Source organism: Perissodus microlepis, chromosome 9 (assembly GCF_051167445.1).
Source record: "Perissodus microlepis isolate ML-2025 ecotype Zambia chromosome 9, ASM5116744v1, whole genome shotgun sequence".
NCBI classification, from domain to species: domain Eukaryota; kingdom Metazoa; phylum Chordata; class Actinopteri; order Cichliformes; family Cichlidae; genus Perissodus; species Perissodus microlepis.
The window spans coordinates 16,919,512-16,944,030 of NC_140469.1; the positions used below are offsets into that span (position 1 = coordinate 16,919,512).

Here is a 24,519-nt window from a genome sequence, read left to right on the forward strand (position 1 = left end):
TATTTAATTTGAATGTTTAGTAACTGTGTGAGGCTATCATATCAACATGGACCACACAAGAATTAAGATAGTTCTAAAGGTAAAAGTGAGTCCAACTCAGACAGACCTTAGTCACTTGGCAAAGTGTAATTAATGAAATGTCCTAAGAGTGTATATTATCATTTAAATAAAGGGTGCAAAACATTAGGCCCAGGGCCAAGGGATTGTGGTCCGTAGAAGACTACACTCCAACCCACTTGACAGCTTCATAAAATGTGACTGTGCACATGTGATTTTACAAGTGTTACAGCTTTCCCTACTGATTAAGACCACCGCCCATGGCCATCCATACCACACCAAAGTACGAGGGCACTTTCTGTGAATGAATGAAAACTCTATACTCTAAAATGATAATTACAGGAGCAACGATCTACTAGAACATTTTCTTGAACATTACATGTTTATCATGTTTCATTGGTGTCACACCCACTTCACATCAAAGCATCAAACAATTTAACATGAATTTAGCTGCACATCTGTGATTTAAATATCTGAATTTTTGGGGCCACAAAATTGCAGTTGGTTGACTTTTAATGGGTCCTATTTTCTTTTTATACATTTTGTACATTAATTTAAAAATTTAATAATCTGAGAATTTAACAATGAAAACAGTGGTTAGTTGACGGCCTTTTTAAACATGATTCAGCTAGATCTCTACTATAATAACCCATTATTGAGCAAGATTTCATATAGGCCTTATTAAATAAATAAAATTCAGGACTGATTTGATTTTCTCTCACTGTGGTAATGTCAAGTGCACATATTAACATCTGGGCGGTTAAGTAATTTTTTTTTTCTGTCCGTTTTCAAACAGCAGTACTTTGTGAATGCCTCGTGCTACCACGATGCATCAAATATCATCAGCAAAACTCGTCTTCTCTTCTTTCCCAAACTGAATTTTATCTCAACAATTTTGTGAAGTTCACATTAGGGGCAGATGTCAGTTGTTCCCAGAAAAAGAATAAATAGGATGAAAGATGTTACCTAAAATCGCTTCACAAATAAGAGTGACAACGTTGATGTTTCTGCTTTTATTGTCGGGATACTTGCTTCATGTAAAATATTTCAATACATTACAGTACAATGCATGTTCCGCCTGCCATCCTCCATGCGATTGGTTGGTTTTGTCATCATGTTGTAAGGCTTAACCACAGCACATGAGCAGTCAGCTATTGCAAGCTGCTTTGCCGCTCTCGCCATGAAAACAGAACCATGAAAACAGATTAAATTAGAAACTACTAAAATCTTTTTTTTTTTTTGTCCTCTCTGAACAAAAAACCCTCAAAGCCACGGCTGCGAGTGGCTCCACATCCCCCCAGCATGTTTCACAGCAGCTCAGTAAAGTCCTCAGCTGAGGCCCTCGTAGGGCCGCTTGCACAAAATAAACAGACAGACAGGAGGACAGGAAATCTGTCAACGCTGGCAGTCACATAGCAGCTTTCAGTTTCGTCCGAGCTTCGACAGGAAAAGGGTAAACCGGCCGGGGTAGGCTGTAGGTAAAGGAGACAGGTTAAGAAGAAAGGGGGAGGATATGACGGAACAGATTAACATTTCCTTTAAACCACGCCATCTTCTCTTACATCCGAGATCCGAGTAACAGAAAAAGATTGGATTCAATCAAAATTTCCTTTTTTTTTTTTTTCCTTTTTTATTTATTTATTTATTTTTTTAAAACCTTCCTCCCACTTTGTGTCTCACCTATCACGTTTTCTCTATAACTGTGTTTCTAATACTGCGGTGTGTTATCTTTATCTGGAACAAAGTGAAGACCATTTCTTTCAGGCCTAACGCACTGCTGTAGAGATGGTGCCCTCTGTGAGGTGAAGTGGGGTGAGGCAGGGTGGGTTTTGTTGCCTTGGACGCCCCCCACATCCCTCGGTACATTCGTTCAGGTGGGCGTGGTGAGGGCTGTGTGTGTACATGTGTCTATTAACGTGTGTATGTGTGTGTGGGAGGGATGTTTCAGTAGCGGTGGGTCTGGTGGGAGTACTGGGGCGGCTGTTGGGAGGTAGAGGAATATCCCATGCTGCTCTGGGGCAGTGATGTGCTTGGTCCAGGGTTCTGGTAGGCAGCATGTGGATTGGAGCGCTACAGGAAGAAAACAACAAAGAAAGCAGTGACATATTCACAAAATCTTCTTTGTGTAATGGTTTAATTTGCATTTAAACTCAATGAACAACATATTCCAGTAAAATGATCACACTTTTAGTGTGGTGACATCTTAAATTCTGCATGCAAGAACAGTTGGATACATGGAAACTTCACTGTCATGTTAAGTAAAGTCACTTTTATTATGCAAAAACACCATCACTCCACGTTTCCAGTCAGATTAGATGGATTTGTGTCTGAGCATGTGTGTCACATCTGAAACACGCTGATCCAACATTCACATCCGCCTCATGTTGCAGATCAAAAATGGTATTTATTGCCATTTCTGGTTATGTGTGCAGCTAAAAATCCATTTCCCCATCATCCAGAACGTAAAATAATACATATGTCAAGCATGAGAGAGTATTTAACATGTTCAGTTCTGCCACTGCGAAGAATATTAAAAGTATAAATCTTATAGTATATTATATTACATAGTATATTACCAATACTTACATCTCATGTAACATTCTTTTCAGAGTGGTTGCTATAATATTTTTGACCCTAGCCCACAACATCTTATGCTGTCGAGAGATTTCTAAACTTGTCTAGCCTGTGAATGGAGCGTTTCGTCTACAAAACAAAGCTAAGCTATTTCACTGTATATGTATTCTATTAAAGTCGCTCGCTGATTTAATAAACAACAACATAGATGACAATCCAGAAACAGTGACAGTGAATATATGAGAAAGACGGATTTACCTGGTAGTCTGAGGTCATAATGAGGCCACCTGAGGTAGTGGTGGGCGGGACAACTCGCACTTTCTTTAGAGGCGGGCCCTGGGCGTGGCTGTTGTCTGGGTTGCCTGTGTGCCCCGCCCCATTTGTGTGGTTATTTCCCTGTTGCTGCTGCTGGTTTTTCTAAAGGGCACAAAAATGTCACTTAAATTACACCCTGGACTGTATGAAGTTTCACTACATGTTACTCAGCTTTATTGTGAATTTTCTATATTTCTCATTTTACTTTTCTATATTACACCCATCTATATACCAATCAATTAATGTTTAATGACTTTAGTAATACAGCATGTGGCATATGGATATGTAATATTTACTTTGTCTGCCTTGTCCTCTGGCTCCTCCTCTGTCAGAAACTCCCTCTTGGGGTAGGGAATCTGGCAACCTGCAAACACACTAGAGAAAAAAAAAGGCAAAGAGGCTTGTCATCTTCAAACATTAATTCCCATGACTCTGAGCTAATTAGCTAAGAGACCTGCTCAAGACATCCGTAGATCATGTGACTTAAGCTAAGGACGAACACAAGACAAAGAAACTATCTTGTGAGTTGAATGTAGTCTGTGTGTGTGTGGGAGTGTGTGGAAGTGTGTTCGGTGTAACTCACTCAGAGGTGGGTAAAGGCTCCTCTAAAAAGTAGGGGTCCTGCATGGCCTGCTCGGATGTGATTCTACGGATGGGGTCCATGGTCAATAGCTTTTGCAGCTGCAACATATAGTGCACCCAGAGTTAGTCTCAAACATGACACAAATAAATTCATACAATGAAAATGCACACTTTGTTTGTTAACTAACCACACTGGGCACTTTGCAAATCACACCCATTCAAATGCTTGTTAGGGAAAATTTCTAAGTAAGCCAATCACTTGACACAAAGTCAGTGCATTTAGACATACAGTCCTGGTCACATGGATCTGCTGAAGCTCAAACTGAACATCAGATTGAAGAAGAAAGGTGGTTTAAGTGACTCTGGCTGGCTGTTAGTGCCTGGTAGGCTGATTTCAGTGTTTATGAAAATGCTTATCTACTGAAAAACAATCTGTAGAGTTTACAGAGGTAGTCATATCCCATAACGAGTGAATCTCTGGGGCCAAAAAAAAAAATGATGGCAGAGTCACTTGTCACCACAAGGTGTCCAGTAGAGCACTGCCAAATTTGCAACATGTCACAGCAAGAGAAGACCACACTGAAAGGCACTACAGTGAGTTTTGAACAGTAAATTAAGGCCAGTGAAGACAGGCTTGCCAAAACTGCCCAGTGGAGGTTCGGAAAAACAATTCCTAATCTGATGAGTATATTGATCCATCCAGCATTCCTATCCCCAGCTTCTTTCACACAGGGCTGTGCCTATATTTCACTGTTCTGTGCAAAAGGTCAGCAACCGAATAAGGGGGCCACATCGTTGTTCCTGTAAGACAGCAGTTGAGACCCGATTCCAATACATCTCCTATGTCCTCCTACTCTGTGACGAGTGTCACATCTGCAGCTGCCGAAGGGTCTCATGATTAAGGGGTAGGGTGGAAATGCCGTGCAAGTTCTTTGCAGCTTGTAATCAGCATCCTTGGTGATTTACACTGTAATCAGACATTATGTCCGTAACTTAGTGGAGGCGCACCTCAGTTTGTTTCAGCTTCATTCAAGTTTTTACAACAAGGGTTCTATAATTCCCCAACTTTAACCTTCTATATTCTTCTCTCTTGTTCTTTATTAGCATTTGTACCAATGAAAATAAAAGTAGTAAAATTTAGCAGCCCTATCCCCTAATGTTACTGCAACAGTCCTGAAATAATCCCACATAAGTCATCCATATCCGATATTACAGATAGGTGCAGCCCAATATGTACTTAAGGCTACTTAGGTTTTGGATTGGCACATAATGTGGCCGAGCCGCCATACAAACAAGCAAACAGAGTGAAAGTGTAACTAATTGTTGGGTCTACTGTCAGCTAGCACACACACTGGAGTGTTTTCTCAGTGTAGAAGGAAATAACTATTCAGGCTGCTGCTGGTGCACCAGTGTTTGGGGGGCGGGTTCACACGCTTTATTCATTTAAATGTCACCCCTTTATGATAACAGTGTACGGTCTTCTCAAGGCTACTTTCAGCACAATAACGCATCGTGTCCCAAATCTCATATCATCTCATATTTTCTTGCCTCCAGTCAACAGATATTAATGCAATAAAGCACCTCTCGGAGGGAGAAAATCACATCATTGAGATGTAAATATGTTCCCAGCATCTGAAGAATAAAGGAAGCTCTAAAAGCAAAAGTAACGTCAGGTATAAGCAACAAAATGGCAGATGACTGTAAACTCTTGCAAGTAATCATCCTACTTCTCCTATACTGACACATTTTAACTTACCAAGTGGAATGCTTTGCTGTCTGGTTTAACTTTATGTTTTTCCATGTACTTTATAAGGCTGCAGTTTGTGTATCTGTGGGAGAAAATTATATTAATGGCATGCCATCAGTGGATTTATCCTGCATAACAATTATTAAATGAGTAAAAATCACACAAAGCACCCAGAAATGTCTTAACCAGCAGACCTGCTTTGCTCTGATCTTTAAAAAAAAGAAAAGAAAAAAAATAGGGCAGTGTTGCTCTGCAGACTCACGTGTTCCTCCTAAAGTCTTTCATCAGCGTGGAGTGTTCTGGCATCTTTTTGATGTCCTCCCAGTCTTTATCTGTCAAATGAGGAAAACACAAGATTACAGCGTGTCACACCCTCTCACGAAGGACATATTATGTAGGTTGTTTTTATTTTAAGCAAAAACACTCATAATTTCCACACAACGCCCCATTGTTTATACAGTGCATAATCAATCTGCATTCTGGCAAACATAATAAGATCTATTTCCTACAAAACTGACATGAACTTGCTTATCTGGTAAGCATTCACATCCATCATCTCTAACCTTTTCAGCATAACCCCATAAATATACTTGCCAAACATGGCAACGAGACTGTAAGACTTCCCCCCATTTTCTGCAGAATCTAAACAAAGTCCATCAAATACACTGGTGAATTATAGAGCAAGAGCAGGAGTGATAGTAGAAGGAAAAAGAGCAGGAGCAGCTTAAGTGAGCTGGAAAAAATAGGCCCAAATGTAGCCCTAGAAGTACAAGTTTCTGTGTTTGTGATTTGGCTTCATCTAACATGTCAGAGGATTGATGTGCAGAGCACTTAGACCACATTACTGCCTTTAAAAAAGAGAAGCCTGAAAAAGACCAAGGAATGGAAAAGGCTTTTCTTTCCACACAATTTCTCCACTGAATATGCAACACACTTTGTATAATAGCAGGTTAACTCCATTAATAGAAATACTGTGGAAAATCCGATAAATCATTTCATGCATGTTTTAAATCGGGTCAGTCAAGACTCACCAGCAGGGAAGCCCATGACATTAAAGATGCGGTCCAGCTGGTCATGATGGTAAGGGTTACTGGTCTTGATATCCTCCTGGCGACAGTGGAATATGGGCTCAGACGTCAGCAGCTCCGCAAAAATGCAGCCAATCGCCCAGATGTCTGTAAGCACGCACTAATTTCAGCTCAACTGGTTGCACATGTACACACAAGGAGGACAGAAAGACAGATGGTGCCGCACAATCTCACCGATGGCTTTGGTGTAGTGCCGAGCTCCCAGGAGCAGTTCAGGTGCTCTGTACCAGAAGGTGACCACCACAGGGTCGAGATCGGCTAAAGGCTTCAGCGGTGAATTGAAGAGACGAGCAAACCCCATGTCCGCTGCACAATGGGTATGTGTGTCAATGAACCGACAGATAAACTAAGCAGCAAATAAGTTTTAAAAACGAAACACTATACATACCAATCTTTACTCTACCCCTCTCTGGCCCTTCCCCCATCACTAAAATGTTCGCTGGTTTCTGATGGAGACAAAGACACACAAACACAGATAAAAATGTTTCCACACTCCAGACATCTGACAGGAAAACTTCCCAGTAATTAATTCAGCTTTGTTTGGCCCAGTTTCTGAACTACAGCCCTGCATGTGTAATGCAATCAAAACTCTTTCTTGCTGCCCTCTAGTGGACAAATAACTGCAATTTCCCCAACAGGAGAGAGAAAGTCTACCACATTTCGATCTCACTTACGGCAGAAAACTGACATCCTGTTCATGTGTTAACAAGTTAGTTACTCACCAAACAACCTAAGAATACTGTTCATTTACATATTCATCTGAACACATACAGACTGACACATGCACTCCACATATTCTCATCCCAATAGCAATCTTTACGTCTCTCATTAACAGTTTAACCTAATTTTCCCTTGTAGCCAAACACCCTCCTCTCCCCCCAATCCTCTTACAAGATCTCTATGAAGGACCCAGTTAGCGTGAAGGTAATGGATGCCATCCAGAATCTGATAGAGCAGAGACTTCACCATTCCTCTAGGCAACTGAAGTGGCTTCTTGTTGGCCTTAGATGCTCTGTGGAACTTAATAATGTGCTATGGAAAGAAAGGGTAAACAGTGAGCAGGGCTTTGCACGTACAGACTGACTGAAATGCATGTTCTTTTGCTACAGATGATCACAAAAATGTAAGTGTGCTGCAGGCGAGTTGAGAGAGCCTAATGTTTGTGGCATGTGTTTCCACTTCCTTGGGAGGGGAATGCAATTGTTGGAGCTCTGTGGCAGAAAACTGCATCTAACTCAGTTCTGATTCTCTGCCAGCTGTTTCTGTCAACTGTAATGCAGCAGAGGTTTAACTCCTCAACGTGGAATACTTCTTGGTGGATGCGTGTGCTTTAATGAGACTTACCAGTGCATAATTAGCACTATTTCAAGTCTCATTCCTTATTACTGGTTGAAGGCGAATGTGAATGCATTGGCATTAAAAGGACATGCAAAAAATAAAAAACAAATAAACAAAAACAAAAAAACAGCTATCAAATTGCATGCACATTTGTGACCTAATTACGAAGAGAGGCCTATTTTAAGTCATGTCTTTGTGCTCATAAAAATAGGTGGAAATCTGCAACCCATGCATGCATATGAATATAAACTAATAAAGAAATGCTTAAAACAAACTATTTAAAACCCTCATAATATGTGTGGTAAGTCATGTCATGCAGGTCAAGTGTGTGTATATGTGTGTGTTGTGTGTTTGCATTTTACCCAGAGATCATGTTCAGCATAGTCAAAGAGCAGCCATACTTTACGGTCAGCATGTGACAGGAAAACCTTCTGCAGTGAGATGACATTGGGGTGCTTCAGCTCCCGCAGCAGCTGCAACGTACAAACCCACTCAGAAGGCCAACCACACAATCTCATTACAGACATCATGAATGAAAATAACGTAACGAAAGAGAAACTTTGCGCTTATTTTTGTGACTGTATTGATTACCAGAGATTATACTTAAACAGGGGGGTGGACACGATATCATCTCCTCAACTGAACACTTTCAATCTTTGGCAGTAAGATGCTTTTTTTTGTTTGTTTTTTAAATGCTTGTGAGGCAATACTTTATATCACTAATTCTGTGTCTACTCTCTATATGCACTGCATTAACATCTGCTTCCTGACTTTTCAATTTTACGATTGCTTGTATTTCACAGTTTTCATTTTCTTGACAAAAACTAGCGTGTGAATGTCATTCAGACGTTACATAAAGTGCCTGGAATGGCACAAAGGTGTTTAATCACAGACCAAACAAAAGGAACAGAGTAAGCCAAGCAGCTCTTACTGCAATCTCTCTGCAGGCTGACATGGAGATGCCAGTGCCTTCAATCTGCTTGAGGGCGTAGTCCTTATCATCCTTCCTACAAACACACACACACACACACACACACACACACACACACACACACACACACAGAAAGGTAGAGCAACATCAACACCAGACCAGCCCAGACCAGTCCAGACTGAGGGCCCCCTGAGAGCCGTTTGCACAGCAACATAAAGGGGGGCACTTGGCAGCTGCCAGTGGGACTCTGAGAAGAGGCCGAGTTGCATTACCTCCAAATTTGTGTAATCAAGCTCACCTCTGAGGGTCAAAACAATAGAGAGGGAAAGGAAACAGGGCCTGTCTGGCAGCTGGCAAGGGACAAACAGAGCACTGGCACTGGCGCTTACTTGAACGAATTGGTTACAACCCCTCCCTCTGCCGGGCCTAAATCATCTCATAAACCCAAGCTTTGTGCCTCCTCAGGCCTCATCCAAAAGCAGCAGCGCAACTCTGCTAAAAAGTCTCATAAAAAAGCAGGCTCCTAAAGCGAAATACAGACATCTTTAAACACTTTAGGGCTCTTTTGTGTGGTTCCTGCTGCCAGTATGTCCGGGCTGTATTAACGGGACTAGTAGTTTAAACTGTCTTGAGCTCTCCCCCAGCTCTGGTCCAGACACAGTTAAGGCTGTTACAAGGCTGGCATTAGAAACAGCAGGAAAGTTTTAGGAAGAAAGGTGGGTGGTGCCCTGGCATCCTGAGGGATTAGCACACTAACCATGCACCACATGAGTCTACAGTTTGGGTTCAGCTAGTTCCCTTACTTTACTTCATGCAAAGGCTAAAAGCAAAAAAAAAAAAAACCCAAAAATGTTAAAATTGGGTAAAAAAAAAAAAAAAAAAAGACTAAAGAGTGCAAAAACTGGGCATAACTAAAGATTATTTTTTGAATTCACACAAAATCTTGTATAAGTCTCTTTGCAGCCATGTAGCTCATGTATAAGAACGACTTTAAAAAAAGAAGAAGACATCAACAAGTGCTTCCACATGCACCTGCTGTATTACATTTACAACATCACATGGGAGAGGGAATTAAAAAATACTTTAGCTTAAATAAATAAAAAAATAGTACCTAGAGTTAGGCATATAAGTGACAAAACAGATGCATGAAAAGGGAAGGCTCCAATCCCGGTGGTAAACCGTATGTCGGTGTTTTTTGTGCGCGACACAAAGCTCCATCAGCATCCCAACAGTGCGAGCTGAAACTGCTCACACTGCTCTCTTTTGTCTCTACACAAACCCACTGCAACACTCCCACATCTGCAAGTGGCCTTGAAAGGGGGAGGAAGAGGAGAGAGGTAACATTTATTTGGAAGATGAGAAGAGAGGCAGGAGGCGGGGGGTAAGCTGGCTAAGGGTTCACTGGCTAAAAGGCCTTGCTGCTCATCAACTCACCCATCTTTTCTCTTCGCCTTGTATACATGGCCGTAGGTGCCTCTACCCACTTTGCATCCTTCGTACTCAAACAGATCCTCGACACGCTCTCTTTCGCCGGTCAGCTTCACTTTAAAATCATAGTCCATTTTCACCACCGTCTGGCCTGAATGTATCTGCTCCTTCCTTTTTTTAAAGCGTCGCTTGGGAGGCAACTAGGCTCCTCCACCGAGCTCGGTTTGGTAATTCAGCTAGTTGCCTTCTCCAGCGTGGCTCTTTCCTTCCTCCAGCCCGGCTTTCACATCGAGTTCTCGTCTTATAATTAAAGCTCCGGAGGAGATATGCGGTGCTCCGAGATAGTCCAGGTGCAAACGGAGCCCCAAATATATTCCTTTATCTTGTTGCTGCGTTTCTCTTCAGCCGGTATCTGCTCCAAAGGGACGCACTTCACTCGGTAACGACGGCGTATTCGCGCACGGCATTGTCGTAAAACGTCGTGAAGACAGCCCTGCAGCAGAGAAAGAGCCAAAGAAAAAAATGGGTAGACTGGCTACACCACGTGGAAATTCTCAGTCTCACTCAAATATAGCTGAGATATGACTTGATTTCATCATATCGTCTTTATGCTAAGGACAAGTTAGCTTGTTCTTTTCCGTATTGTGGGTTATTACGTGGCTATAAGAGGGCCGTGCAAACAAATATCTGCATATTCTGTCCACCACAAAGAAAGCAGACATGCGTTTGATTTTAATTCAAGAGAATAAGTAAAGTATGGTTTAAATAGCACTATATTATGAAAAGAAAAAGACTGTCCAAATCATCTTCTTTTTGCTGCTCCCTTTAGTGGTCACCACAGTGGATCATCTCCCTCCATCTCACCATATCTCTAGCATCCTCCTCTGTTACACCAACCCTCTGCATGTCCCCCTTCACTACGTCCATGAACCTCCTCTGTGGTCTTCCTCTTTTCCTCCTCCCTGGCAGCTCCATCTTCAGTACCTTTGTTCAATATATCCACTATCCCTGCTCTGCACATGTTCAGCACTCTTGAGGTGTGCCTCTGATATGCTAATTTCTAATCCTGACCCTCCTGGTCCCACTCCCATTGGAAATCTAAGGGAATCAGCTTAAAGTATTTTAAAAGTGGAAAACTGCTATGATTGGTCCAAGAACCTATCGACTCATCACCATACCCTGAGATGTTGGAAGAGCTATTTTAGTTTCTGCAGCCAGCAACCTATATAATTTCCAATAAAGAGTGGCAGTTATGACTGAGATACAATATATGATTAGCTGAATATTTAGAATATTTTAAATAATTGGTACCCCTAATGTGGTATGGAAGCTTGTTCCCACCACTAAAAAAAGTCAAAATTTCTGGGTTTTAATCTCAAAATTTCATCTTACTAACTCACATTTCTGAGAAAATAACTTTGAAGTTTTAGATAGTATATTTGATAGTATAGTATAGCTGAATAAAAGTATACCAACTTTATAAATGATGCTTTTACACTGACATTCACTGCTGTCACCTAGGTCAGCCAAACTTTGAGCTTAGCTTTGATGTTATGTTAGGTAGGAACTATTATAGCCGGGCATCTTGTTTTCGACCGACGCTGTAGTGCAGCACCGCTGGTCCCATCTTGATTTGAGAGAGCAGAGAGAGCAAAGCGAACCGTCCATATTACAGCTGCCTCGTCAGGTACGAAATTCTTTTACATGCCACTGTCAACTCTTATAAAAGTGTGTTAGGGTTAAGTGATAGGTTCCGTGTACTCCCACTGCTTGAGAAAATGTTCTGTCATAATAAATTATGATAAGTTAATGAGCCTCGCAGCTCGCTGGTGGGTCGGCTAGCGGAGCTAAGTGATAGTCGCTAACGCTGGTTGTGCTAACGAGCTAGCGCTGAGTTAGCAGCTGAAGCATTGCGCACTTAAATGGCTTTTAAAATATCCACAATTCTAATTGTAATGTTGAGCCAATGTTGTCGTTGATCGCTACTATGTGTCAACATCTTGATTTTGTAATTCTCTAATAGCGCTGACGAGATTCTTTGTCTTTCACTGTTTGCCCTGCGTTTACATGGAGGAAGCCTCCCTTTCGGTTTATCACGGCCCGCCTATGTTCAACACTGATTGGACGCCTGGCGTGTCCGTCTTTGAGATTACGCCGCTGATTGGTGGCTAACCAGGATGACAACGCCAGTTTTGTTGCTTTATTCCGCTGCCTTCAACATGGCCTTCCGTGGATACTGTTGTCACTGCGTTAATGTTAGGTTTCGTGATGACTGCTTCATTGTTACACTACCCCTTAGATTTACCGTGGTAGGGATTTAACTGAGCATGTGCATACATATTAAATTTGATGAATTTTCGGCGCTAGCCTCTAGGCTAAACGTTAGCAAGATTAACGTAGCCATTTCCATTCTTTTGCTGTAAGTGTTTCGACAGAAAATGGATGGCGTTGATTTAACTGTTGCCCTTGGGTAGAAATAGTCACTCAAAGACAACGTTGAGCAAACAGTTCATATTTGCACTGTGTTTTGCGCTGGCCTTATTTATAGCAACTGCTCGCTATATAACAGTTTGATCTTTGCCTGTCCATAACCGAATCGGATGACCATTAGCTAACACATGACTTGTTCATCTGCAACATATTAGAAAGACAAATATCTACAGAGGGTAAATTTAAGTGACAGATCATCCGTGACTGACTCTTGCTTATTTGTCTGCCAGCACTTTACACGGTGATGGACCCTCCTGGTGGGGGAGATGAACGGCGGAGGCAGGCAGAGCGTCTTCGAAGGGAGGAGGCATACTATCACTTCATTAATGAACTGAGTGAAGAAGAGTACCGTCTAATGAGAGATGGCAACCTGCTGGGCACTCCTGGTAAGGAGGGGCACTTGATGCTTTTGCACTGTGTTGTTGGATCTGTACCCACAGTTATTTTTATTGTACAAAAAACAAAAAGCCCATGAAATTTTGTTTTATAGGGGAGGTGACTGCTGAAGAGCTCCGCCAGCGTCTGGATGGAGCAAAAGAGCGTTTGTCATCTCAGCCTTCTACCGAGCAGCACTCGCAGACTTCTGAGTCCGGAGAGCAGCAGAGCAGCAGCGGTGAGGGAGAAGAGAGAGGTGCTGGAGGGAGACGAGGAGCAGGTAGGAAGGACTTCTTCCCTTAATCTTTCCAGATCTGGCTTTCGTGATGTTTTGTTTTGTTATGTTAAGCCCCAAAGTCACTTTTGAGTTAAATGACTCTGTGGTATAGTGGTAGAACATTCACCTTACATGCAAAAGATCTGTGGTTTGATTCTGGGGTGAGAAGCAGACCCAGCTGTTCACCATTAGCTGTCGTTTTGGCTGGTTGTGCACCTTGTGACTTTTGTAACCTGGCAGATTGTGCTGCTAGCTCTGCAGCAGGGTTTAAGATAAGAGTTTACAATCCTGTCAGTTTTCACTGCAGTTTTAAAGATGTATCAGTAGAGAAGGTCAGAGATTCGCAGATTATACTTAGGGAGATGCTGCAGCAGTTTGAAGAGATGGAAAAAAATTTGCTCTGGATTTATTTCAAATGTCTTTACTTTCAGTTTTGTCTACTTCTCTTCCTATATCAGCGCTAATGTGGTGGTATTGTTTGAGTCGCGGCACCTGTCATTCATCAGAATACAGCATCAGCTACCTGCGCCTGTCCAATGAGAGCAAATAGAAGTGGCTATGTGACAAGCACTGGTGACGTGTGAAGTCACAAACGAAGGGGTATACCGGGGTCTTTAGGGATCCATCTGCTGTGGTGACCCCTAAAGCTGCGTACACACTGGAAGCAATTCACAGAAATGTGGCGACTAGAGACCCTAGAAAGTCATCAAAATTCAAGTGAATAAAGACAAAATGACTGCAGGGGAAAGGAAGTAGGTGTCACTCGTGATAAACCTTTGTCAACTTTCAGAGGAGTAAATGAACAGACTAGTAATGAGATTGAAAACTACCCATGATTGACATATGACCTGGTAGTAAACTTATTAGAGGGTTACCGAGGGAACTGGAGCTTAGAATGTCCACAAATGACTGGCCATCAGCTTCAAAGCAATGTCCAGTGAACGAATCATCCATGGCGGTGTCTTCTTATATGTTGTTCCCTGCCTGGATGCACCAATCACAGAGAGGCACCTGCACACTCAGATTTACATATTACACAAAATAACGACAACAGTTGTAACACAGCCAAAAGTTACTTAATTTTTGGTTTAAAAAAATGTGACAGGAAAAACACAAAATAATCTTTAAGGACTTGACTTTGGCAGCGATAAAAAGAAAAAGGAAAAAAAAGGATGACAAAAGACGGGTTTCACAATATGTTCTGTGAAGGTCTTGTATTTATTTTAAACCTTGCCTAAGCTGGTACCAAACAAGACGGCGTGCTTTGTAGAACCATGTTTGTATTTATGTTTTAGCAGGCTAAAACATAAATGCAGTCTAAGTACTGGTTTTGAATAGTTTAAAATGGCTTTCATATTGTTGCAAGAGAACAAAAGCAAAATTTCTGCTAGAGACCTGTGAAAAGAGAAGTAGATTTAATGATTTAATTTACCTAGTCGTAACCTTTTTTTTTCTTTCTTTCTTTTCTTTCTTTTTCTTCCTACAGGGGGCACAGAACCCGGAGCAGAAACTTCTAATGGTGACTCATTACTGGAGTGGCTGAATACTTTCAGACGCACTGGTAATGCTACTCGCAGCGGACAGAGTGGCAATCAGACATGGCGTGCTGTCAGCCGGACCAACCCAAACAGTGGAGAATTCCGCTTTAGCCTGGAGATCAACATCAACCATGACCAGCCAGAGCCAGGGGAGCATAATGAGACTGTGGATGCCTCAGACCCACCAGTGACTGCCCCAAATACATCACCCTCAATACGAACTGCTTCCTCCTTTTCAACCTCTCGCCCTTCAACCACGCCAAGGCCTGCCCCGTACCCTACCCCCCGCCCAGCCATCAGTAGGCGGGTGCAGACACGGCGTACACGCAGCAGCACTACCACACTTTCCATGAGCCCCCCTGCACTTCCTCCACCAGTGGCGTCCTCAGCTGCTACTCAAAGGAGAGGTGGCACTTTGCACTCTTTAACACCTCCTCCCAACGTTCCAAACCCTCCTCCTGATCAAACTATACCTGTACAACAGCAAGCCTTGAATGTAGAAGGAGAGCAGGGGCGTAATGATGCGCCTGCTTCTATAGACTGCCCCCGGGTGTCATCCCAGTCTGCGACACAGGCTCCAGCAGCGGGACACGAATCCCGTGGCAGTAGGACTCGATCGCATGGTCGCACACGCAGAGCTGCGTATGGAAGTGGGCTTTCATCGCGCGTGTCAAGGCGAAGTCGTTCCCCTTTACACAGAGTTAGTGCTGCTAGTACCACTCTGCCATCCAGTAGTGATTCCAGCAGCTCATCCATTAATACTGTTGAATCAGGCAGTGGCACAGCCTCTGTGTCAATGGAGACTGGAGAGGCTGTGTCAGAACCCGTTGTTCCAACGGAGCCAGCTGTAGAGATGGTTGAACGTGAAAGTGAATCACAAGTAATAGGAGCAGGAAGTTCAGCAGTGCGAAGACATCCGACCATCATGTTGGACCTGCAGGTGAGAAGGATTCGACCTGGTGAAAACCGCGATAGAGACAGCATCGCCAGCAGAACACGATCTCGTGCTCGCGTTGCTGAAAATACAGTGACATTTGAAAGCGACAGTGGTGGATTTCGACGCACCATTTCTCGCTCTGAGCGAGCTGGGATTCGCACCTACGTCAGCACTATTCGGATTCCTCTGAGGCGTATCAGTGAGACAGGCCTGGGTGAACCCAACTCCACTGCCCTACGTTCAATCTTGCGCCAGATCATGACTGGGTTTGGAGAGCTTAGCTCCCTAATGGAGACAGAGGCCGATTCCGAAACTGTTGCACCTAACCATTCAGATCCTAATGGTACAAACGGTAACAACAGCCCAGGCAGTCGCCTGAATACAAATGAGAGTGCACCTGGCCAGGTTAGTACAGGTGGGGTAGTTCACGAGAGGGTGGGGCTGGTGGGAAGTGATGAGGACCAGAATGGGCAGGCTAGGCTCGGAGGAGTAGTGAGCACCACAGATGGACGGCCTACCAGCAGAGACACCAACAACCTAGTAGAGAACGGTACTCTACCCATCTTGCGGCTGGCACATTTCTTCCTGCTCAATGACGAAGAGGATGATGAACATCCGAGGGGCTTGACCAAAGAGCAGATTGACAATCTATCAACGCGTACGTATGGTCAGGCCAGCCTGGAGGGGGAGATTGGTCGAGCCTGCAGCGTCTGCATAAACGAGTATGTCCAAGGCAACAAGCTGCGCCGCCTGCCCTGCTCTCACGAATTCCATGTCCACTGCATCGACCGCTGGCTCTCTGAAAATAACACCTGCCCCATCTGCAGGCAGCCTATACTTTCAGTGCATCATGACTGACCTATTATCTCACAAACACAACTATCCCGCTCCTGGCTCCCTGAACTGAGCAGATCCAAGTGGGCTTTGCATGTACATAGCGCTTTCATGGTTTAATTTCTTTGATTGCTCATTGTGTTGAAGAAGGTTGAACCAAAAGTGTGGAATAAGAAACTATAAATGCAGAGAATAAACAAAACTTTATTTTTTTAGACCTTTGGTTTTCAACAACTCATTATTTTATTTTCTTCTTCCTGTGACCTAGTTCGCTTGACTCTGCGATGACGCTTCAGAAACTTGTCTATAGAAGGCATTGATGCTTATTAAGGAGCTCCTGTAGCTGCTGCTGAATAGTCTCACTTTAAATCTTTGATGTCTGACACGCGGCAACGTCTCTGTCACGGCTGGACTATACAAATCACTTCTAGGCTCGATTTCTCTTCCAGTATAGGATGTAAATAACTCACCACTGCTTATATTTAAGGGTTTTGAAGAAAGCTGCTCTTCACATGCGATTTATTCAGAATGGAAGCAGGAAGCTTAGCTTATTTTAGCTTCATTTTTCAACATCCATTTTAAAGTGTCCCATTACAATTGGTTAAGAATTGTTTGATTTGTCGGGTATAAATGAGGAATGTCTTTAATTTTGAAACTATACTCTGTCCATCTAGTAGTATTTGTTTAAGCCCTTAAGTCCCATATAGTCACAACATAGAAGTCATCCATTAAAGTAACCTGCTAAAAACAGCCACTTTGAAATCATTAACATTAGCCATATGAGCAGCACAGTTTCAATGAAATGCAAAATGTGATAATCAGGAATTCAGACTTGTCAGTATGAGTTGTGCAATGCAGAGGGGAAAAAACAGTATTGTTTGTTTTGCTGTTCATTGTTGTTTACATTGTAACGCCTGAATATCATCTCCACTTAAAGTCTTGTTAAGAAATTGATGTTTGTTCTTGGTTCCTGTTTTTAGGTCCACACCTGACAGGACCTTTGTCACGAGGTTGCGTAGTTAGCCTCTCACATGGAATTAAAAACAAAAAGAAAGAAATTGATTTTCAGTTTTTGCGGTTCTCTGGCTAACTCATAAGTCTTTATTCATGAGACTGGTGCAGGAAAAATGTTTCTTTCGATAATGAACTTGTCCAGAAATGTTCTGCTAATGAGAACCTGTTTACTCATTTTTTGCCCCCCTGATTGGGTCTGTGCAATGATAGCTATCTGTTAAAGTTTCATTGCAAGTGCACACGTGTGAATAAGGCCGTGCTAGTAATATATTTCTCTTTGCTCTTTGTTTGTTTTTACATAACATGGACAAATGTTGCATTTCTAGTGTAAAACAGGTGGGATATTTAGCTGAGCCACCCAGTCAGCATTTTCCCCACCAGTGTCACTTTGTACATCGGTGATTGCACAAGAGCTACTCTGCCTGTGCAGTTAACACGTCACTAACAAAGCTGCAGGATTTGTGCAGTTTAGTCTGTAAGAATGTCTGAGCGTGTGGTAAGTATGTGCGTGTGTGTGTGTTTGGTATAATTATGTGTGTGTGAGGGGGGGGGAAAGGTCCGGTGTACCAATCAAACCTGGTTCTCAGAAGGCTTCTCTCTGGTGCATGTTCACCTTAGATAAAATTGTGGGCAGTTCAGGAGTAACTATTTATTCTGTTTGTATTTAATAAGATGGAAATCAACCTCTGAAATATGAAATGTTACAATGTGATGAGAGTAAATGAAACAGCTATGATGAACATGTTACTATGTAATAAAATGAAGACGGTTTTCTTCTCTGCTCCTTAACAGTGTAATAAAATGCCGCTTTGTTATGCTGGAATTTCTACTGTATGGATGTATATGGTTGAAACTGTCTGCGCAGTGATTCAGGCCAGGGCAACATCCCATGCCGCTCTTTAGAGGATATAATAGATTAATCATCACACTTTAAATCAAATAACCACCACCAAAAGAATTCACTTTAAGTTTATTATTGTGATCTTACAAGTGTAATGAGGAGAGTAACTTTAAAAAAAAAAAAAAAACATACAAAAAGAACAGTTATTGAAATAATCTGTGTTAAGATATGAAAAACTAAGTTTGGACATTGTTAGTTCTCAGTTTTCAAAGCTATGTCATTAAAATGTACTATGAACACACACGTATCTATACGAGATCATTTGCATATAATTATTAAACAGTAATATACAATAAGCTCAAACGTCCCGATGTTTTTATACTGAAAAATCAAGCAAAAGTATCAAATTTCACTCACATTCAGCGAAACTGATCATGAGCTACATCGATGTAAACCATATATTTGATTGGCACTTTGGGCAAGTTTTCAACTTGTAGCAATTTTTACATTTATATTTCATCGTATTTATTTTTCTATTAGGTACCTACTTCTCTCCTCCGTGTTTTCATTTTGTTTGATAGACCTGTTTACCTGGTTGCCTTAGCGACAGAAAGCGAAATAGAGATTACACGGGCTTAATTATGCGCGTCTTTGGCGTGCGCACCAGCGTGCCATGGATACGCAGAGACTCTGTCTCCGTGACGTGCGCTTCTTCCAGGTTCCCAAGCAGGCCAGAACGACCCTCGGTCCTCCGGGAAACGTGGCAGATGTAAACAGCAGCACTGGCTACCAATAATCGGATCTATTTTTAAGGACCTTGTTAAATCTAAACTTCCACTCAGCACTTTTAATTGACCTAAGCGATAAAAGCATAAACAATTATATAATAATATATAAACTTTAAAAAAAGTACTTTGAAAACAAAGTTGCTGAGAATTTCTAATAACAAGGGAAATCTTCTAAAAGACTTAGCTGTTTGTTCAGTAAAATGTTTCTGGCTGTATCTTTATGTATTTATCTCACACTGAGCCTCCAGAGATCGGGAGCGCTTACGCGTCTTATCCTCATCCCATGCGCGCTCCCGTGGCTTGTCTGAAGCAGTGTCATAAAGCCAAACCGAATACGAGCAAAAATGTCTCGCCTTTCCTTCAAAATATGAGCCTATTAAGCGTTCGCTAAAACCATTTCCAAGTAAAATAAAATAAGATTTAAAAAAAGAAAAGAAAATATATTGCGAAAAAGTGGCTGTTTTCACAATATAACAAACATTTACAGTATAGATATACTGTATATAAATATATATATATATGTTATAATATATAAGATATATATTTTTCATTTATTTATTTTATGCCCCTTTTATGCCTCTATACTTTATATTTTAGACACAGAAAGGCAGCCAAATGATAGTTGGCTTTTAATATAGAATATAGTGAAAAAAAAAAAGATTTAAATAATTTCAAGTGTTTTGTGTGTGTGTCTATAAAAGGAAGACTTTTATTATATCCTTGTGACAATAAAGCTTTGAAACTTGAAACTACATTTTGCTATTAGCAGGTTATGTAGCGTGACAGTTATTAGTGTTTGTACTGTTTTTTTTTTTCACTTTAAAAAAAAATCAATTAATTTATTTTCTATCCTCTTAAAGCCCGAGGAATAAAACAATTGCCAGAAAATTATATATATTTTTTTGAAAATGGAGGGTTTATTGAACCATCTGATTAAATTAAAAAAATAAAAATAAATATTGATTTCTAATATATTTATTTTTATTTTTCATTTTATTGCTCAAAAACTTGTATAATTTATTTCGGTTTTTCATTAGGGAAAAATCACACGGATGACGTCTCAAAAAAAGGTGGCGGAAATACGATAGAGTCGTCTTTACAGAATCAGAATCAAATAGAGTTATAGGGTTAAATAACCCGTTTTTCTCCTATACTGGACTTTGTAGGTTTAAATATGCTTCATAAATAAAACTGAGTGTACCGAAAGCAGAGGCGGGTCACCGTTTAACCGCAAACTTAAGCGTTAATTGACCGGCCGATGTCATGAATCCAGTTTATTATAGTCTAACGTAATTTTATTTTGAAAACACTGACCGGAAGCAACTATTGTGTCTAGTCTGACGCGACGCTGGAGCAGGCTGCCCTCTACACCACATCTCCGCGGTTTGACCGAGAAATAATGATCGCTGAGAAGCAGCAGCAGCATCGGCGGCAGCGGCGACCGCAGCCCGGGCCCATGCAGAGCGTTGCTCCCCTGCTCCCCTCTCCGTGAGCATGACACCGCTCCGGCCTCCTCGTTCTAGCCGCACCGACTCTCGTTCACCGCTCGCAAGATGTATTTCAACCGGAGAGCCAAGAAGATCCACAGCGAGGGAGGTAAGCAGCACGAAGAAACGTGTTATTTAATCTTTGCACGACCCGGGTTCCGCCCGCCGCTCTCTGCTGTCACACATCACTGTGAAGTGAATCCCACTAACGGGCCTGTCCTTTTTCTGCATACAGCGGCCTGTGTAGAAAATCGTGCGCTTTTGATATGTGCTTGGCATAATAACGGGGAACCGTTTTATTCGGGACTGCGGCATCCACACGGAGGGACATGCCGGTGTTTATCCTCCAGCCTCGCTCATTTCTTGGCACCGGATGGGAATGCAAAGGGAAAGCACACTGCAGGTGCCTGCAGTCTGCTTCAGGTCTCATTTAGAATAGCCTGGCATCATTATGGAGGAGCCAAGTGAAGGAATTTCTGATGACCTCAATAGTATTTATCTTCCACGGGTTAAATGTGTGACCTTATCAATAAATATTGACTGCCTTGTGTAAATATGACCTATGGCCTTGTTATGGTGTTATATAATTATGCTGTAACAGATTTGTGTTCCTCCTGTGCTGCATCATAGTGTCCGCGATTGACTCTCAGAAAAAAAGACAATGTATTAACCTACTTTTGCTGTGATTGAAAGCGAAATATTAGCAATATAAGGTGACAAATTTACCCCAAGCGCCTGCAGATCGGTCCAAGAACAGCCTATTACCTCGCCGACTTAAATACCACGTGACTCTCTAAAGCGCGCTCCTTATCTCACCTTTATCTCAACCTTAAGGGCATCCACAGCGTGTTCAGTTTTAAAGTGCTTCACACCATTATGTTGAATAAAGGGATGTTTCAGTCTGTTGCTCACGCGTGAATCTGCCTCATGCAACAGGATGCATTGAAACCCCGTTCACGCAAGAACCTGCACTGTCTCAGTTTTTAGCAGGAAAATGTCCTCATCAGCTAACAAGCTGGCCAGAAGGTGAGGATGCTGAAACAACCTGCTGCATCAGATGATTTCACACATGGCAAGCAGACGCTGGATTGGATTGTCCTGGAAAAGAAGAGCACGTGTTCGCCTCATCCAGTGGCTTTTAATAGTGACCGGCACATATTGTCAGGCTGCTCTGCTGTTGTGTGTGTGTGTATCTGTGTGTGAGTGTGGCTGCATGCCTCTTGCAGCTTCCAGAAATAGAAAGCAGGGTAAATTGTGAGCGCCAACTGGGCCATACTATCTTCAGGCCAGAAGTTCCACATATTTATTTGTTGTTAAAAAAATGCATTTCCACTTTTTACAAGCAGAAGGTCAAATAGTTAAGAAAGTGACATTGTTCCTGTTTTGTAGATCCCTCCCACCCATTTATTATTTGTATATATAAATATGTTTTAAACTGAATATCAGGTGGTCTCATGATGAATTTGTTACCTTATTTACACTGTGATTTTCAGATATAATCCTGCAGCTTTTTTTGGTTTCGTGGGGTCTAAAAGTTGCTTTAAAGCTTTTATACTTTAAGCAGAGGATGGTAGTCTAGTCAGCGTCTGCATGTTTCCGCCTGGGTTCCTCACGGTGCTTTTACTGTAATCTCTTGAAGCCTGACCGCTTGATTCTTTGCTCCAATTAGCGAGTTGCCACATGCCTGGCAATGACGTCTGCAGCTGCTAGTCTGTCACATTTATTTACACACATTTGCAAAGAGAGTTATAGTTTTAACTGTTTGTATTTAAGAGGAGCCTTAGAAATATAAAGCATGTGTGTAGTAGTGAGTGCTGAGTAAAAGCATTCTGCTCCATTTGAATATCAGTGTAAGGCCACATTTTCTACTAGTGTTGATGTGCTTTCTTAATGTGAGTCATGCAGCTCAGCCAACTGTCAACAATACATCTGTTTAGGGAAGATAATGACTGGTTGTCATGGCTGCCAAGCTACCTAAGATACCATTTAGGAGATAACAGGGAGGCCCAGTAAGCTGCTGAAACAAGGCATTTACATGAAGTAGCCAGGAGGAGGCACTCCTGGGCAAGCTATGAGGGGTTTGGTCAAAGCGATTTCTGAGCAGCTGTTCAGGCTTGCATCCATCATATGCTGGCATGAGTCTCATCTCAGCTTTTGATGCTTCCTGTGAAAGGCACATAACAAACAAATCATCTGGGTAGTCACTGACACATGGATGTGCTGTGTGAGGTACAGTCTGTGTGTACTGACTTGTTGTCTTGTGTGTGTGTGTGTGCTGTCCTCTCTCGCCGCGGCCTCTCTCTCTTGGCGTCCACAGAGCAGTTAGTGTTGACCACCATTAGGCAGGAGTCTCCTGAGCTGCAGGACCCAGGCCAGGGCGCCGGTGCTACCATGCGTGCCCGCCTCGCAGACAGGTTTGACAAAAGTGAGTTTGCTCGAATTAGACTGGATGATGCCCCCATCTGTGTCCGGAGTCCCAAGGTGCATGTACCAACAGCTAGGGGCAGGCGTGTGTCAACCCCCGGCCCTCAAGAGCTACAACATTGAGTTACTCACATTAGGATCTCAGGGTCTTTGCAGAAAAGGTTATGACATGTTATCACTGTTGTGGACTGATCATCTGTAGCTCCTTGGGGCCTGGAGTGCGATGAATGCTGAACAGGACCCTCTCACTGCATGTGCTTGTAGATATTGGTGGCATACCTGTAGCAGTTCATTCTGGTGAAGACAAAGCTATATGGGGTTTTTAAGCAAGTGCATCTGCATGCTGTAGAACTCAGCACATGCACGCATAGATATGGCACGCCTGAACAGCATGTACAAGAACACTGCTGCATGCATGTAGGTACGACTCTGGGTATAGAGAGGGGCATGGGAGTAGCTGCATGTCGATGGGTCTTTTTTATGTTTTCTGGCTTTAAAAGATTTACTTTCACCTGTTTGTGTGTGTGTGTCCATAATGCAGTGTCAGTGTGTGTGTGTGTTCATTTGCATACATTAGTTTAAGGTGTATGAGCGTGTTGCAATCGCACCTGTGGGATTATTAGGTTATGGATGAGCAGCAGGTGAAGTTGCAGAGCAGACACAGAGGGGATTATCACGCTTGCTCACTTGGGCCGTAAGAGGCTTGCTTGCCTTACTTCCTACTCTGTCAGAGCGGCCAATGGACCCACTGGGAATGATAGACGCCAGGTCTCCCGAGACCTGCAGATAGGGCGTGCAGGTCACCTAAGAGAGCAACGACAGCCATGGGACGCAGGGGTCGCCTAGGCAGACGGCGCTCTGTCGGTAATGCTTTCCTGACAACACACAGCCATTTTATTGTTGACTGGATTCAAAGCATGTAGGCGAAGATCTGGGGTTTTTTGGGTGTTTTTTTTTTTTGCTGAACTTCATTAACGTTAAATGGGGAGGGGGGAGTTGGCGTTTAGCTCAAGAACACTTTGACAGGCCTTCTTGCTGTAGAGGATGACAAATGGAGGTTTTGCTGTTAAGGGATGAGCTAAGACACTTTCCTGCCATTCTTTGAGGCAGGGATACCAAACACAAAAATAAAGTACTTTCATTTGCATTGTACATTCAGATAGTTTTTCAGATAATGAAAACACAGAATGAGCCAGAGGATCTGTCCCAAGTGTGGCTTGTTTGGAGTGGAAGTTCTTCGCCAACCGAGGATAATTGTATTCTGCTATAACTGCTGTTAATTAGTAGCTATTATCTTTTTGGCTAATTTCATTTCTGAGCTGAGAATTGTGTCTGCACCAGGTATGATTGGATTAAATGCCCAAGCATCTCTGAAGCTACATTTGTGCCATTTCAAACTCTATTCTGACAGGCAGTGAGGGACACCGCTTGACAGTGGAAAGCTGTGGGCGCAG

The 24,519-nt window shown here is 42.4% G+C and overlaps 3 protein-coding genes and 1 long non-coding RNA gene across 9 annotated transcripts in view; 2 read left to right on the forward strand and 2 right to left on the reverse strand.

The window, feature by feature from the left end:
* Positions 1 to 1,055: 1,055 nt before the first annotated feature.
* cdk8 (cyclin dependent kinase 8) lies at positions 1,056 to 10,536 on the reverse strand. Its single transcript, XM_084939307.1, has 13 exons — positions 10,067 to 10,536; positions 8,633 to 8,708; positions 8,064 to 8,174; positions 7,255 to 7,395; positions 6,752 to 6,809; positions 6,538 to 6,669; positions 6,307 to 6,450; positions 5,538 to 5,607; positions 5,285 to 5,357; positions 3,530 to 3,627; positions 3,243 to 3,321; positions 2,890 to 3,048; positions 1,056 to 2,127 (listed from the first exon to the last, which is right to left on the reverse strand). The coding sequence occupies exons 1-13, from the start codon at positions 10,192 to 10,194 to the stop codon at positions 2,002 to 2,004; spliced, it is 1,395 nt and encodes a 464-aa protein (XP_084795433.1). The 5' UTR covers positions 10,195 to 10,536; the 3' UTR covers positions 1,056 to 2,001.
* A 1,101-nt stretch (positions 10,537 to 11,637) lies between these two features.
* On the forward strand, positions 11,638 to 18,348 carry rnf6 (ring finger protein (C3H2C3 type) 6). Of its 2 annotated transcripts, none has more exons than XM_084939316.1 (4): positions 11,638 to 11,747; positions 12,781 to 12,936; positions 13,041 to 13,205; positions 14,689 to 18,348. In XM_084939316.1, exons 2-4 carry the CDS (start codon positions 12,795 to 12,797, stop codon positions 16,533 to 16,535), a joined length of 2,154 nt encoding a protein of 717 aa, XP_084795442.1. In that variant the 5' UTR covers positions 11,638 to 11,747; positions 12,781 to 12,794; the 3' UTR covers positions 16,536 to 18,348. The 2 variants fall into 2 exon arrangements, with proteins under 2 accessions (XP_084795442.1, XP_084795443.1); XM_084939317.1 differs by lacking the exon at positions 11,638 to 11,747 and adding an exon at positions 11,767 to 12,369.
* A 135-nt stretch (positions 18,349 to 18,483) lies between these two features.
* On the reverse strand, positions 18,484 to 22,976 carry LOC146380321 (uncharacterized). Its single transcript, XR_014801294.1, has 2 exons — positions 22,892 to 22,976; positions 18,484 to 22,805 (listed from the first exon to the last, which is right to left on the reverse strand). It is a non-coding gene; the product is annotated as an uncharacterized LOC146380321 (long non-coding RNA).
* atp8a2 (ATPase phospholipid transporting 8A2) overlaps positions 20,442 to 24,519 on the forward strand; it is a 48,975-nt gene continuing 44,897 nt past the window's right edge. The window contains exons 1-2 of one of the 5 annotated variants that reach the window (XM_084939310.1): positions 20,442 to 20,750; positions 22,959 to 23,066. In XM_084939310.1, coding sequence (XP_084795436.1) covers positions 20,708 to 20,750; positions 22,959 to 23,066 — 151 coding nt within the window. In that variant the 5' untranslated portion in view covers positions 20,442 to 20,707. The remainder of the gene's footprint in view (positions 20,751 to 22,958; positions 23,067 to 24,519) is intronic. The other 4 variants (XM_084939308.1, XM_084939309.1, XM_084939313.1 and 1 more) reach the window with 4 other exon arrangements.

Bases quoted from the DNA above. Each gene is read 5' to 3' on its own strand.
- cdk8 (XM_084939307.1), bottom strand. From the start codon at position 10,194: ATGGACTATGATTTTAAAGTGAAGCTGACCGGCGAAAGAGAGCGTGTC. The intron at 6,670-6,751 runs GTATGTATAGTG...CCCATTGTGCAG, and splicing joins GAGGGGTAGAGTAAAGATTG to CGGACATGGGGTTTGCTCGT. The intron at 3,049-3,242 runs GTAAATATTACA...TGTGCCCTTTAG, and splicing joins CAGAGGACAAGGCAGACAAA to AAAAACCAGCAGCAGCAACA.
- rnf6 (XM_084939316.1), top strand. From the start codon at position 12,795: ATGGACCCTCCTGGTGGGGGAGATGAACGGCGGAGGCAGGCAGAGCGT. The intron at 12,937-13,040 runs GTAAGGAGGGGC...TTTGTTTTATAG, and splicing joins CAACCTGCTGGGCACTCCTG to GGGAGGTGACTGCTGAAGAG. The intron at 13,206-14,688 runs GTAGGAAGGACT...TTCTTCCTACAG, and splicing joins TGGAGGGAGACGAGGAGCAG to GGGGCACAGAACCCGGAGCA.